Source organism: Centroberyx gerrardi, chromosome 12 (assembly GCF_048128805.1).
Source record: "Centroberyx gerrardi isolate f3 chromosome 12, fCenGer3.hap1.cur.20231027, whole genome shotgun sequence".
In the NCBI taxonomy this organism is placed as follows: Eukaryota; Metazoa; Chordata; class Actinopteri; order Beryciformes; family Berycidae; genus Centroberyx; species Centroberyx gerrardi.
Window position 1 is genome coordinate 2861258 of NC_136008.1, and position 16537 is coordinate 2877794.

Consider the following 16537-nt stretch of genomic DNA (forward strand, 5'->3'; position numbering starts at 1 on the left):
CCTAAAATTCACCTATTCAGTTAAAACTGTTTTACGATTAAAAAAAAAGAACTAAACTAAAATCAACAGACAGAGACAGGAGGATGCGTATGAAAACATTTATTGTCGGCTAATAAGAGATCACATGTATGAACTATTACAGTCTGAAAACAGATGACCCCACTTTTTTATTAGCAATTTCTTTTCTGACCATCAGAACAGAATGAATTGATCTGTCATACATCCAAAATACAAAGGAGACCAGTTATGTCGATAAATAAAAAGTTAACCCTAAAATTCCTACACCTTTTTTTTTTTTTGGCAAAGTGCTGTATTATTCCAGTAAACTACACAAAAAGCAAAAATGTCTAACACTTGGTGAAAAAAATGCCACAAAATATTCTTCACACTTTCAAAAGAAAAAAAAATAAAACCAACAGGAGAAACAGGTTTGCTACATCATTCTGTTTTTTGTGTTTTGACTTTAGAAAAGCGGAGCGGGGGGCGGAGCGGAGCGGAAGAAGCTTCCTCCAGTGGTGCATAGTTGGTTTCTGTCTGTTTTTTTGTGTTCGTCACGTCCGCTTTTGGACACGAGAGAGTTCAAGTTCTTCATCGATGCATTGTCATTACAACATTTCGACCTGGAAGGCACGTGATCCACGACGACAAGTTTCAAGGCATTGAACAAAAACACACAAATCCCTGTTAGTTTGATGGTGGAGAGCTGAGACTGAGCTGCGGATGGATCCTCGCCGTCTCCTCCGTTCCCTTCTGTCTGTCTGCTTTTGTCTTTTTCACAAAATAAAAACCGACTCGTCTGATGATTGCGAAGCTCGACAGCAGAGACGTTTGAAAAGTAAAAACAAAAAGAGCTTAAATACACCAGAGAGGATCGCTCCGCTATCCTCACGACTATTTACACTTCAACCACACAGAAGCCCGACAGATCCTCGTTAGTGCTCTTCATCCTGCTTCCATCCACATGAACACACGCTGAACTGAAGGAGCCAATCAGATCTGACTGGAGATTTAACATCTACACTGCAGAAAGAAGCCATCTGAAGTCCTTTCATCTTGGACTGAGTCTTAAAATCTTATCTTTCTTTTATGTTTTTACACTTCTACTTTAAAGTTTTCATGTACTTCTTCTATAATGTTGTGTTGTTATGTTTGATGTGACCTATGTGAGCAGACACCAAGTCATATTCCTTGTATATGCAAACTCACTAGGTCACTAAAACTGATTCTGAAACAAATGAAAACATCAGCTGGGATCATTTTCACTAGTTTCTTGACTCTGAAGCTAAAGCTCTCCACTTGTTTCAAGATAATTCAAGAAAACTTTCAAAACGAGTTCATTTGAACTGGAAATGAGTGAATTTATCTTGCAACATTGGCACATCTTCCCACTTGTTCTAAGAAAAATAAGATTTTAAGAGTCAGTCTGAGACTCAGTGACTTCTCCAGATGGATTAGTTTGGCCTGGACTCCACTTTCCCCACAGCTGACAGGTTAAACTCATCAGTCTGCTGTGTCCGAGCGCCGAGGCCAAGTACTGACAACACACACAAACTAATAAAATAACAACAGTATTATAAACTACTGCAAGGTTAAAGATCATTGCTACTTTTTGGTTTAAATATTTTAACAGTTTAACAAAATGTAACTAAGTTAACTTGGAAAATAGACTAGGTAAAAGGCATAAAATACAAGTCTAAACCATGTTAGGTACACTGAGCAAAATATAGAAACAACGCTGAAAAAGACCAACAGTTTCCTCCGTCTGGATGGAAATCCAACAGTCGACTGAGACATAAAGAGTTCGTTTTCACAGTCCTGGGACCAAGGAGAAAATTTGAGACTAAAAGTCGATTATTAATAACAGACATTTTCACGAGGGAAGCGCGCTGGGACGGAGTTGGAAAGTCCCAGCATGCACAAAGACAATAATCAGCCATCAAGTAAATCTGCATTTTCCTAAAGTGTAAAGGTGATTGGTTGTGACCCTGAGAAATGGACTGCAGATTTTTTTAAGAACAAACACAAGATAAAAATAACAAAAAGAGAAAAATCTTTTTCATTTTCTTTTTTCCACCATCTGGACACTAACACATCTCTACAACCATGCAACAAATTGCACACTAACATAACCAAACATACCTACGCAAGATACCGTAGACGCATATATACCAACTTCATACTGATATGTAATATGTTTTTTTCTTTTCAAAAAATATTTTGGAAGTTTTTTTTTAAATACATTTTACATTACTTTTCATCTCAAAGCTACCGTTAAAACAAGGCGTTTAGTGATATTTAACCCAGTAATTTTTACCGTCTTTTCTTTTTTCAAAAAATATTGTGAAAAGTACTGAATTACAAAGTCAAAGGCAAGTTCACCCCGAGCCGGAGGAAAGGTGTCTGCAGAATCTGAGCAGAGTGGAACCGTCTGAGAAGTCGCTGTTTTGCTGCTGAATTTAATCTAAATGTAAGTGTGACGCTGCAGGACTCACAGAGACCAGGACCTCACAGAGACCAGGACCTGACAGAGACCAGGACCTCACAGAGACCGGGACCTCACAGAGACCGGGACCTCACAGAGACCGGGACCTCACAGAGACCAGGACCTCACAGAGACCGGGACCTCACAGAGACCGGGACCTGACAGGACGAGACGGGAGACTTTCTGTCCCACTTCAGCCTCAAGGCAGGACATCAAAGGAAAAATCCCCCTAAGACAGTTTAACACTGTAAACAGCTACCGGTGATGTACTTTGCATTCCTGACTCTATTTTGTTTTGGTGTATTTTTCTTCTTCGTGGATAACTGGCCAATCGTAGACGAGGTGACGTCACCTCCGTCAGAATCAAAGAGCGAAGGCTTCTTTCTAGAGCCGCCATTTTGCTCCAAGAGACGTTCAACAATCATACAGGGAGAAATCCATCGTAGAAGAGGAGAGAGACCAGTTTCTCCACCCACAGGAGCAGGAGAGAGACCAGAATGCACTGCAGCAGGGAGACAGGCTGGAGGTTTGAGGTTTTTAAGAGATGACTAGACTGGAAAAACTCGCTCTGCTGTCGCCAACTCTCTCTCCACCTGCATGTAAAACCCACAGCAGAAAGCAACAAGTTCAAGCACGCTCTCTAGGGGTTGTTGAAAGGCATTCTGGGAAACGTAGGAGATCACTAACTGAAGTAGACAAAGCAGGTTACATTACAACAAAGAACCTGGAATGCGTTGCACATCACAGACTGAAGATGTTTACCAGTTAGAGGATCTGAGGGGATTTTTCCTTTGACCTTTTGTCCGTCGGACTCGGTAGCCGGTTCCAAAATTCACCGGCCACTTTCACTATTTTACCAGCCAGCTTGTGTCAGCATTCTCCACTGCTGATGATACAACTGGCAACTTTTTTTGGGGCAATGCTGTGGGGCAACTTTGCCCAAGGCACGGCAACTTCGTGCTGCACAGACAGATTTTATTGTACATGTTCAAGTTAACTGGGATCCCTGTCATCTGACCTCCTGTCACGTTGCCCCAAAAAGTTGCCAGGCGCGTCACCGGCCTCGAAACGGCACGCCGTCGCTCTGTGAGACCCCGCGACCCTGCGATGACATCACCGTGACATCACTGCGACCGCTCTAAGCTACGTTCAAACACACCGACGCCCCTCGGCTGCTCTGCCACGGAGGCTGTGAACCTGCCAGTGAGTAAAGTGACCTACAGCATTGATTCTACACATTATGATGTCCATGAAGAAGAAGAACAAGGAGGAGAAGAAGAAGAAGAAGACGTTACATCACTTCCTCCCTGTGATGGGACACAAAGCGGTCCGACGGAGGGAGAAACACATACAGAGGTGGATGGATGAATGGATAAATATGATGACTTCTTCTTTTTCACATCCCTTCTTCTCAGCGTCAATCAGAAGTCGGGTGGATGGAGGGATGGAGGGATGAGGAGAAGGGCAGGAAACAGCTGATAAATCCTCCAAAAAAATTAAAAAAAAATCACAAGCCACTTTCCCTATTTCACCAGCCAGACAGACTGATGTTCGTCGCCTGCCACAGAGGCCGGTAACACACAATTTAGCTGGTGTTCATTTCCCAAATGATGAGGGAAGATGGAGGAAGGTGTGTGTGTGTGTGTGGGGGAGGATGTATGATTGACAGGTGAACGCTGCCCTCCCCTCCTCAGATCTTGACGAGGCTGGTGTTGATTTGCTGTTCTGGTTTGCGTGGAGGTGGAGGGTTGATGATGATGATGAAGATGATGATGATGATGATGAAGGTGATGCAGCAGGACCCTCAGCTCAGAAGTTGAGGTGTCTCTGGCTGGGCTGGTGCAGGTGCATGGCGCTGGTCTTGGGGTGGCGCAGCAGGTTGAGGCGGCGCAGGGCGTTGCGTGACGGCGGCGGGGCGCGCTGGGCCAGGCGGCCCGGCGGCAGCAGGCCGGCGTGGGCCGAGAGCGCCGCCGCGTAGCAGGCGGCGTGCAGGCTGGAGCGCCGCTGGACCACCGCCACCTCCGGCCTGCAGGGGGAGACACACACACACACACACACACACACACACACACACACAGGGAGGAGATGAGAGGCTGGACTGGCTTAATACCAGGGTTTCTTTAAAAATACGTTACAGTAATAACATTGTTTATGATTCATTAGGTTTTACTTTTGTTTTATTTTCCAATCTGATGTTCATGTAAGTTCAGCTTCAGTCTTCACACTGCACTACTAATGAGTGTTTAGACTTTAATAATTCAATTAGTCAGATCTTATGTGTCACTGTTGAACCTGCTACTGTTGGTGCCGTGGGATTTTAACGCCGTGCTCTATTGACTATATATAATGACTTTTTAACTTTTTATATAAACGCTATGTATCTGTACGCTGTTTTTAGTGCAAATGCTATTCCATGTAAAGTGTCTGAGTATCTTGCAAAGTGCTGTACAAATAAAATGTATTATTATTATTTATTATCATGTGTTGGTAAAAGTCTGTTTCTTGTTCTTGACTTAATTTTTGTTGACTAGAATCTTGTTCAACTGAGAAAAATAAAATTTTATCCCTGAAATGTCCTTAATTTCTCATTACATAAACGTTAATTATCCATTAAAAATAACATAGCTTTAAAAAAAAGTAAGGTTAGTATCATGGGGTTTATAAGGGATTTATTCAGGCTTTTGTGCAGGTTTACAGGTTATTAAGTGGAAATTAATGGAAAGTTCCTGTCGCCCTGAATTTTTCATTAAATTATAAAGTAAGGAGTTAAGATTAAGGGGGTGTTTAGGGAGGTTTCGATGGGGTCTCTTCCATTAATAACTCCCTTAATTAATTTTAAGGGGATTTTGTATGAATTAAGGTGTGAATTAATGTAAATGAATGAAAATGTAAGGTTATTTTAATGGATTACTGGTTCACTGAGTACATCATTTAGCAGCAGTCAAACTGTTCAGCTCAGCCTTCAGCAGGAATAAGTAGTTTTTATAGAATCAGAGTCTGACCTGTGCCGAGGGCCGTCCAGCGAGCGCCTGGCCTTCTCCTTCCCACCCGCGGGTGCCGGGGCGGCGGCCGCGTTGCCGGGCAACAGGCCCAGGTCCAGGGAGCGGGGCCGGGGGTCCAGGCCCAGCCGGGGGGGGCTGTGGTGGGCGTACACCGACATGCTGGGGTGTTCGATCAGCAGGTTCTCCAGCGGGCTGGTCTCCAGCAGGACGGGCTGGCTGCCCCGCCCCGTGAAGCAGGGCGGGGGGGTGACGAACCAGCTCTCCTCCAGGGAGCAGGCCTCCAGCCGCAGGAAGCCCCCCTCCTCCTCCTCCTCCTCCTCCTCCTCCGTCTCTTCCTCGTCCTCGTCCTCCTCGGGGCAGCCGTCCGGGTCGGTGTCGGCGGTGGAGTTGAGGGAGGTGCAGGAGGCGTAGCGGAGGGGGGGGCTGGCCATGGGGGAGGGGATCATCACCAGGTCCGCCTCCTCCTCCTCCTCCTCCTCCTCCTCCTCCTCAGGACCAGCAGCAGGTCCGGGCCGGCCGTCACCACACTGGCTGGAGCAGGCGTCCGCTGCAGAGAGAGAGGGTTTGGGTCAGTATGTGATGTGCATGAAGAGTTCAGCCTTCACCTGGACTCACCTGCTCACTCTGCTTTATGAGAAGCACAGTTGGTTTGCATGTTTTGCAGAGTCCCTGTACATATATGACGCACACATGACTCTTATTTTACAATTTAGTTATTTTACAGTTAAATTCCAAAGCTTTTCCATAACTTCATACCAAATTTTCATCCCTGCACCGCTGCAGTGTAAATGTAAAGCAACCTTCACAAATGCAAAGTGAAAAATGTCTTCTGTTTGAGACTCACAGCAACCACTAACTGCACTTCAGCCCAGACTCATTTCTGTCACATTTTTCCCAAACCACTCCGTCTTATTTTCAACTGTACAAAAATGATAAACTTTGTATCATCATAATTTAAAGTTTTGTGACTTTTCCAAAAGTTTAATGATGTTTTACAATTTTCCAAAACATTTCCAGCCCTGGAAAACCCATTTTCAAATTCTATAACTTTTGAAGGATTTTTATGATAATTTAATGGGAACCATAATTGTTTACAACACTCCAAGCGTCCATATCCCATGATGTAATATCCACATCCAGCCAGCAGGAGGCGGTGTGGCCTGTGTGACGAGCAGCAGTGAAGTCAAACAAATGTAAACAATTTTTTCCCCCCCAAGCTGAAGCCAGAGCATCGCGTGCCCGACCCAAACCACAGGCTGCACGTGTGTGTGTGTGTGTGTGTGTGTGTGTGTGTGTGTGTGTGTGTGTGTGTGTGTGTGTGTGTGCATGTGTGTTTGCAAACCTGCCTGTGTGCTGCTACACCTGTCTCTGACTGATCAGGTATTTCATCTGCTCACAAGCCACACAATCTTTCCATTCTTCCTCTTCTTCTACACAAAGCAGCAACAACATTTTAAACACATAAATCAGCTGTAAACGAGCCAACATCTGAACGCCACACATCGCCGCCGTCTGCCAGACAGACCGGGCGGCCCGCCAGCGGCAGGCCGCCTGCTTGTTTTGATCCGAGGTGCAGCATCAGCCCCTAATGATTCACAGAGATACAGGAAGTTATGAAGCGGAAAGGCAACGTGATCCGAGGCCGACAGACACTGGACTCTAAAAATAACCGAGCAGGCCTTAAACAGAACCGAAATCAGACGGAGACTCGGGTCACTGAGGTCAGATCTGCACAAAGATCTCTGACCAACAGATAAGAAGCTGCTGATGTGTGATCTTCCCTTCACAGGGTGTGGAGGGGATCCACAGGAGTCCGTTTGTGTTGATTCAACCATACAGTCAACCATTTCCCCCCTAAAGACCGCAGAAGGGATCCAGGGAACTAAAGCTAACAACAAAGGGATAAAAAGGTTCAGGACGGTCAACTTGATCCCTCCTTTACCGTCCTGAACGTTTCAGACCAAACTCCATCTGGACAAGCTGCCATCCTGAACCCTTTTTCCACCTTTTAGCCTTTACTGCTTGCCCTTTTTCCTAAGTTTACAATATGCATTCTCTGTTTGATGTGTGCATGCAGGTTTGTTTCCATGCATGTGAGAGTGTGTGTATGTGTGTGTGTGTGTTTGGCGTGCATCTTCACACGTGACAGCGACACCTCCGCAGAGTTGACAGAGGAAACCTTGTTGAGCCGCAGCAGGCGGCTGCAGCTGCTGAGTCAGATCTGCTGCAGCTTTATCCACCGAGCAGCAGGACAACACTCACTGTCCAGCTGCATTAGCAGGTAATCCTCTCACCTGAGGCCCAGAGTGTGTGTGTGTGTGTGTGTGTGTGAAGAAGAGGACTCTGCAAAAAACGTCCACCTGAACGAGTCATCTAGTCTCATTTTCAGCCTTCAAATCCAAGAGAAACATCCTGCAGTGAGGAGAGATAACTCCACTTGTCTCCACTGCAGCTTCACTTGTTTCAGGAGTTTTCTAGAACAGAGTGTCAGTCTGTTGAAACCAGTCAGGATAAAGCAGATCACTGCACTGCTGTCAAGAAAATGACTCTTGATTCTACAAAGTTCTTGAAACAAGTTGATTTGCATTGGAAACAAGTGAAATTATCGAACCCACTGGCAGATTTTTTCACTTATTTTAAGAAAATGACGATTTTAGAACTCAATAACAAACTAAATGACTTGTTAAGATTGAGATTGTTTCCAGTGGAGGTTTAAGTGTTTGATATGGAAGTTGAAAATGTGTGTAGGACTGAAACAGTGTTGTTGCAGAGCAGCAGGCTGTGTGTGTGTGTGTCGGGTTAATAAAGCCGCTGTGGATTATGAAGGAACAACCAGTTCACCTTCTGCAGCAGTCCTGCTCAATCATGTGCCGCCGTGACCCGTCTGCTGTGCAGGTTTTACACATTAGGACCCTAATTCAGTCCACATTAGAGCCACAGACCCCCATTTGATGAGATTTTGTCTCTCGGACCCAAATCTGAGAATTTTCTTATTGTCAGATATGATTTTGTCCAGAATCCCATGACTGTCTGTATTGCAGGTAGAGAGATAACAGAGAAATTATGATCAGAACTCATTCTTCTACATTCTCTAACTGTGTTAACTTCTTGTAAATGAAATAATGCTGAAGTTTAACAACTCATTAGTTTGCTGCTGGACCCCCTGGAACCCCCTCAAGGACCCCCTAGTGGTCCCCGGACCCCACGTTGAGAACCACTGCTTTAGCTGCTGCAGGTCGAGTTTCACAGACTTAAATAAGACGCATCAGAGATCAAACCCGCGACCTTCCTGCCACACCAGGTTCATGTGAATCACCGAGAGACTTTTTGCCATAAACGTGTTATAAATAAATATCCAGAGAGTCAAGCCAGCATGTCCGCACACTGAATATATCAGAGCTCCCAAAATATTTACTGCTGCAACGTTTCGACCGGCCAAAACTTAGGATATATACTGGTCCTTCCTCTCCTGCACCTGCACCCGGGCTGGGCTGGAGGTGCACACCGTTCCACTTCGTCTACTTTAAAAATAAATATCCAGGCGGCGGCAGCGTGCCGATGCGGTCGGCCGAACCTTCAGACTAGCGGTGTGCTGCAGTGAAACCATCACACAGCCAAGCTAATCTAAACAAGAGGAGGTATTTCTCATAAGACTGAACGTTGTTTCAGATGAATAAGCTCTTCTTGTGTTCTGCATTAGTCTCTGGCATTCAAATCAAGCTGCAGACTGGAGAAAATCTTTCATTATATTCAAAACATGCAAACATACAAAATGAGCAGTTTTTCACCACATTTTTTTTTCCAAATGCTGAAAAACAAAATGATTTAGAAAAGCATCTGCAGCCACAGACGGCGTCGACATCACAACACTCTGCTGAAGAGCTGCAGTGTGACTTTTCCAACTCTGCAGACTCCCGTGACCGATTCTGTGCAAGACACCCACAATGCACCTGGGAGTAACAGGCCGCTGTTTAGAGAGGCAGGCTGAGCTGCAGGTGTGTGTGTGTGTTTTGGAGGCGGCTGTGTGCCCATACATGTCCGTCTGCAGCCCCTCGGCTCAGAATGGTAACTCCGCCGCCACAAGTACCTATTTATACCTCGCTGGTTCCCCAGGCGCTTTTGTTTGACCTGTTTACAGGTTGGCCTGCCCATAAACTGCCTGATGCACCCCCTCACCCCACCCCACCCCACCCCCCCCCTCCCCTCCTGTCCCGTCCAGATCTGGGCCAGTCGCCTCCCCCCCCTCCCCCCCTCCCTCCCGCCTGAAATATTCACACGGCTGTGGAATCGGAGCCGGCCGAGTCGAGACGCTGGGCCGGCCGGCCGGACGCCAGCTGGCAGAGAGAGTGTGTCTGTATACAGTATGTGTTTACAATATCTGTTTCTGAATACTCTGAGGAGGTGTGTGTGTGTGTGTGTGTGTGTGTGTGTGTGTCTGCTCCAGTTTTCTGACATGCCGGACTCGTTTCTGTCTCGTGCAGGACCAGGTTTTGACTCGGACTTGTCTGTGGATGCCGACTTGACTTTTTCCTGTCTGTGCAAAAGTTTTCGGATCCGTTTTTCTCCCCAGCACTACAAACTGTTTAAGGGATTACATGTGTTGTGTTGACAGTCTGTAATGACCCTCACACTTCTGTGCTTTAATCAGCAGGTTACTGAAGTGTTTAGCACAGAGCTGCAGATCGATCAGCATCTCTATTGATCCTGAACAAACTCCCTCAGCTGGATTTTTACATTTAGTGTTGTTTGTACATGATTTATTGCCTGTTTTTGGCTCTGGTGTGATGTATCCTTCTATATACAGTGTGTGTATGTGTGTGTGTAGTGTGTTTGTGTGTTTGTGTGTTTGTGTGTGTGTGTGTGTGTGTACAACGCCTTCAGAAGGAATTCGACCTCGTTGACTTCTTCCTCGTTTTGTGGCGCTGCAGCCTGAATTCAGAATGGATTATTTTTGTCAACACAAAATGTCCCGTCATGACAAAATGAAAACATGTTTTGGGAACTTATTAAAAATGAAATACAGAAATGTCTCAGTTAAAGAAGTATTCAGCCCTCTGGGTCAAAACACAAACCACTCTGAAATGACGGGTGATTATGTGTAGATCAGTGACAAAAACAATCATAATTTCATCCATTTTGAATTGAAGCTGCAAAACCACATCAAGAGGAAAACATCAAGCGGTTGAATATTCTCTGGAGGCGTCGTTTATATTAGTGTCTACAGTATCGTTTCAAAGCTACATGCCCAGAAGTAGAGGTGAGTTTAGACTTTATTTATATTGATATTTATAGAGTTTATTATGTTTCAGGCTGCTTCATGATGCTGACAGATGGAGGACAAGTGAGTCCTGCAGGGCTCAGGAGACGAGACGATCCGTCTGAGCTCCGTCTCAAAGATAAAAACAGCTGCGGGCCGGGGAGGAGACACTGTGTGGACCTGGACCTGGACCTGGACCTGGACCTGGACCTCACTGCAGCCTACAGCAGGTGAACTGGGGTGTGTGTGTGTGTGAAAGTGTGTGTTTGCAGGTACTTTGCGTCAGTGTGTGTTTGCGTTTGGTCTCTGTGTGTACATTACTTCTGGTTTGGTGTTTGGGAACGCCCTGTCTGTGTCGTATCGATACGCACGCTGCAGGGAAAACAAATCCTATACAGATATGTAACAGCAAGGAATTTAAATGAAGACATACTGCTGAATTTGAGTCTGCAGGTTTTCACTCCAGCAGCTGTTTTTACAGATCAGCACACAGTCCACCAGCAGTGAACTGAGCTGCTGTGCTGTTTACCTTTCTGTCTCCTCCCACTCTGTCTGTGATCACTGACTCAGAGTTTCATTATATTATAACACTGACTCAGAGTTTCATTATAACACATTACAGCTGTTGACTGACAGATGTTTCTGTTTCTGAGATTTTATTGAGCATCACAAAATGCTAACAAGCTAACCAAGGCTAATGGTAAATTCTGGGCTGTTAGCAATTTGTGACTCTCCATCATTTTATAGGCATGTTTTGTGTATTTATTTATTTATTTTTTAGGCACATCTGACTCCACACACGAGCTGCTGCTGAGACTCACCCAGGTAGTCCACCAGGATCCAGTCTTCCTCCTCCTCCTCTTCCTCCCGGCGCTCTCCGGTCCGGCCGCATCGACTCAGCTCCTCCGCCTCGTCCCCGAACAGAGCGCTGGCGAACCTCTGGAACATCCCGGGACGTCCCGCGGGGGCGCTGGGGTGCGGGGGGCGGGGCTGGGGGCGGCGCGGGGCTCGGGGCGGCGGCGGGGGGGCGCGGGCGCTTCGGTCATCAGCTGCGGGCTCCGCCGCGGGGGGAAGGCTCCGGGAAACCGCTAAAGTGCATCAATAAGGTGTGGCAGCGGATCATCTGAGGGCCAGCGGGCGCACGACGCTCATCACTAGGATCCAACACAGTGCAAATACAAAAAGGCCCTGAGGAGGGAGGGGGGGAGGGAGGGAGGGGGGGAGAGAGAGAGAGAGAGAGAGAGAGAGAGAGAGAGAGAGAGAGAGAGAGAGAGAGAGAGAGAGAGAGAGAGAGAGAGAGAGTTATCCTCAATGATTTTAAAGAAAGCATGACTGATGGCTGTGTGTTATTATCAAATAAACAAACAAACAAAAACTGAGAGTTTTGATTCACTATAGGCACCAAAACAGCTAAAACACACTGAATGGAATCCCACCCTGAAAATATATAGTTTTCCAAACCACAGACTTTAGTATTGTTATTATAAAAGGGGCATTAGGCAATCCATAACCTTTATTGATCTCTATGTGACCAGTAGGAAATACAACATCAACAGAACGTATCTCCCCTCTGTACCCTTGAGCTACGGTGGCCTGTAACTGACACACACAGTAAAGTCACATTCTCCCAGCAGAGAGCAGTAAACAGAAGCCGGCCAATCACTGTCGTTGGTATTGATCTACAACTTATCACCTCTGCAGATAAATTATGGTCTGTTTGTGATATGGGGCAGGAAAAATCTGACTTACTGCACCTTTAATAATAATCTTTAGTATTAACAATATGTTTTATTCTAGCCATCAGATCCAGAGTCGCCAAGACAAATCCCTGAACATTTGAAGAGTTTGTTCCAAAGTGAAATATCCACTGAACACTATGAGCCTGCTCTTCCAAAACAGCTGATATGACAAAATAAAAGCCTCTGTCTGACTCGGTGACCTTCACACAGACTGGACCCTGCGCAGCTTAGAGACACTGAAGGATGAACTTAAAGATTCAGATTTATATGATGGAATTGAACTTTTTATTGTTTTTTTGACTCTGTGATTCTGACTCCTGAGGTCTGAGGTCTGTTCAAGGCTGTCAATGTTTACAGGTGCTGGGATCATCCGCCTCATAAAAGCTATTATGAAAATAGAGTCCTGCTCATCACACCAGCAGTGCAGCCATGTTAGGAGGAGCCGACACCAACACACACACACACACACACGCACACACACACACACATACCAGTCTGTCTAGGATTTAATGTTGTGGACTGTCAGTGGATGGGATGTAAATTTAATAGGAATTTCTGCTAGTATAGCTGTTTACACACACACACGTCACACACACACACACACACACACACAGGCCTGGGTCATGAGGTCATGACCCTGCATCAGGTCGTAGAGTGAATAGTTGGGATTGATTTCCTGCCCAGTGAGACGGGCAGCAGCTGTGGATCTGACAGACTGGAGGAGAGGAGCTGTCCTGACTCTGTTCTGTTAACAGTAAACACAGAAACCTGCTGCTGTAGACCAGGTCCCATGTGATGCTGGACAACGTTACACTGCAGCTGCTGGATAGAGTCAGGAACTAATATTTACTTAATAAACATAGACAGTAAGCCACAAGATCTAGGAGGCGTTGTTAACACTAATCCACCTGACTGGTATTGTGCCTATTATTAAACAGCATTATAATAACATTACAATTATTTGTCTAACCTTTAATCTTTTCGCTTTTATCACTAATAATTAAATAATAACAATAATTTTATGCTATTCTTCCGCCAAACAATATAGTCCTAACAGTAGCCATGCAAAGTGGTTGCTAGGCAACACATAAGTGCTGGTATAAGTAGTGACTTTCAATTAGTGCATTCATAATTAACTGTTATGTGGTCACAGGCGTGCTGTGTATATATGTAACAATATTATATCATTAATATTTAAACTAGCTATTAAGGTGGTCGCAGCTGTGTGTTAATCAGGTATTTTTAAACATATCTCAGCCAATCAGAACTAAGGACTGGATCCATCTTTTACAGGTGCTATGAGATATACTGGAAAAAATAATTTATCACTTCAGAATTTCACATGAATGGCTTTCAAAGTTGAAAAATCAGAGAAAATTTTGCTACCAGGCTTCTATGCACCTGGCTTTATTACATTATTGTCTCCTGGGTTTGATTTACTGACAAAATAGCATGTGAAAGCAACACTGTTTAAGCCACATTCACCTTATATCAGAAGTGTATTACTGAGAATAAAGATAACTGATAATTTTATTACTTTGCACTGCTGACAGCTGTGGGTTCACTGCAGTGTTTGCTGCCTGTGTTGACACACTTATGTAAGTTATGATGACAGTTGGGAGATATCAGCTGCAAAAAACATACAAGTCCTGCTAGTGTTCACCACTAGGAGGCGGGCGGGAACCTTTTTTCCCAGTCAGCAGTTCGTATTTACTGTACATGGACATGACGTGAACGCGGCATTACCAGCCGACTTGAAAGTCCAGAATATCGGACTTTCCTCCCCAGCACCTGAACGCACCATCAGTTTTCTAACCAAATTCATCCTTGACTGTGATGCGTTTAGCTCCTCTCCGCTCGGCTCGTTTTTCTCAGCACCGTGTAAAAGCGTTTTGTTTTGGGCCAAACTAAACCCGAGCAGAAACAAAGACGAGCTGCAGCTCTGCACACAGCGAGCAGCTGACGGAGCCGCACAGAAAAGCTTTTATCTCTCTGTGTCACACCAACAGCAGGCTGATAATCTGCTGCACCTGTTCCTCCTCCACCCACCATCCTCCCTCTTCCACCGACTCATCCGATTGAACGATAACCTTATATTAAATGACTGTTTTTCTATTTTACTAACCGCGAACACAGAGGAAAGCCTTCCTATAGGCCTGTTGTATCGGTGATTCATGCTTTTAAATGGCTCACTGATTAATACCTTCTGTGGAAACCGGAAAGTCATTGCAACAGCATAGCCTACATTACATCAGATTCTGAATCTTAAACAAATAGGCGCTTATGCAAGGTATGTGAACAGGACGAGGCTGAAAACCGATCGATCCGATGTACAGGCGGTAGGATTAGAAATAAATGATGCTGTTGTCCGATAATGAGGGGTGTAGTGGAGGGTAAACCCAGATGAACTCACTTCTTAGCCACTTTTTAATTTGTAGAATAGACTTTGCACAGCTATTTAGGCTGGAATAAAGCTGTATAACATGAGATTCAGAGTATACATCATATCAAGTGGTGTCAAACTGATCGTATCACAACTGAGAGAAAATGGAAAACGCATAAATGGATGCTTTTATATGAAAATACAAGTGTTTATTTATAGCCTAATGATGCTTTGATGCCTAATAGGAACAGGCAGTTTACCCTGGTTGTTATCCAGCACCACAGCGCTGTCTGAGAGATAAAGATAGCCGGGGGACGATAACAAAAAGCCCAGCCTGGTGCGGTAATGAGCGGGTTCAGGCCCGGTGTGGCCTGCAGGAGGAGGAGGAGGCTGTAACTCTACACCCGCTGGGCGGACCGCACTGTCTGCTGGGAAACTTTTATCTCACATAATATCATATCTTTTCAAAAATACACTATGCATAATCCTAGTCGAGGAATAAGATGGAAAACGAAGCTCTGCAGAGTGAATGAAAGCAGAGCAGGATTTCAATCCAGCGAGTACAAACCAAACTGCTGAATAGGCCGAATAACAAATCTATTGTTGGATTATGAAACCGCAACATCACTCGTGTATATTAATGTGTTTCTTAATGTGTAAAGTGTGTCGTCGCTGGTGTGAATGAGCAGAGAAGAGCAGCTTCTGCACAACAGGCGAGAAAGAACTGGATGTTCTTGCTGGAGAAACAAAGAAGCGACGCTCACCTGCGGCAGGAGATGTAAACTGAGCGACTTCAGCTGCGATAAAATCCGTAATAATGAGGTAGATTCTTGCTTTTCGAAAATAGAAAAACTTGAGTTTCTTCGCAGAAGAAATAAAATAGAAAAAAAAATGTAAAAGTTCAGGGACTGTACATCGGGAGTCACAGTGCGTTAGTTTCCTCAGTCGCTTCCTCAGTCCTCTGCTCCTTCTGTTATTGTTGTGGAGAGCCAACAGCTGATCGCGGTGACGCAGGCAGGGACAGCCTATGGGAGGGACGGCTGCGCGACCTCTCGGCCAATCACGGGGCGCGGCGAGCTCTGACGGGCTGTCACCAACCCACGTGACCCCTCCCCGGAAAAGGACATGACTGGGCAAAGCGCTCCGGGTTTGGGAGTGCCCCGCAACAACAGGACGGGGTCCGGTCCGGTCCGGTCCAGAAAACACACCAGTATCCCAGAAACAACAGAAACAAACTGACTTCTGCGCTAAACTGCAATATTTCTCGTTTTCTAATTATACACACAGCCTGTAACTGTCAGCTGTGTGTTGACCGCAGCTTCGCGGCCTTGAGGTTTTGCATAATGCAGTGACACAGTCATAAAATACTCAGTAAACGGAAAAATACAGTGCAGCCTTTCATAACACACCTCTGATTGCAGCTAGGTGACTTTTATTGCTGTTTTGCAGTTTGCATTCAACATGACACTCACAAGGAGGTCATTCAGAAACACTTATGCAATATTTTATCATATTGTGCTGTCAGGTCAAGACATCCCGTCTCCAAAATGTCAACTTTTACAGATACAGATACTTTATTAATCTGGATGGAGGGAATGTTGGGCGTCACCCGGCATCATTAACATATAACATTAAGAAAACAATAACAAATATGATGGTACCACATTGCAGGAA

At 45.2% G+C, this 16537-nt stretch overlaps 1 protein-coding gene across 6 annotated transcripts; it reads right to left on the reverse strand.

The window, feature by feature from the left end:
* Positions 1–84: 84 nt before the first annotated feature.
* Positions 85–15805, reverse strand: tp53inp1 (tumor protein p53 inducible nuclear protein 1). Of its 6 annotated transcripts, none has more exons than XR_013506952.1 (6): positions 15628–15805; positions 11563–11929; positions 5485–6031; positions 2694–4508; positions 2573–2606; positions 85–2504 (listed from the first exon to the last, which is right to left on the reverse strand). XR_013506952.1 is itself a non-coding variant. In XM_071913958.2 (4 exons), exons 2-4 carry the CDS (start codon positions 11687–11689, stop codon positions 4292–4294), a joined length of 891 nt encoding a protein of 296 aa, XP_071770059.2. In that variant the 5' UTR covers positions 11690–11929; positions 15628–15805; the 3' UTR covers positions 85–4291. The 6 variants fall into 6 exon arrangements, 1 of the variants encoding a protein (XP_071770059.2); XR_013506951.1 differs by having other exon boundaries at positions 2556–2606; XR_013506949.1 differs by having other exon boundaries at positions 85–2606.
* Between the last annotated feature and the right edge of the window lie 732 nt (positions 15806–16537).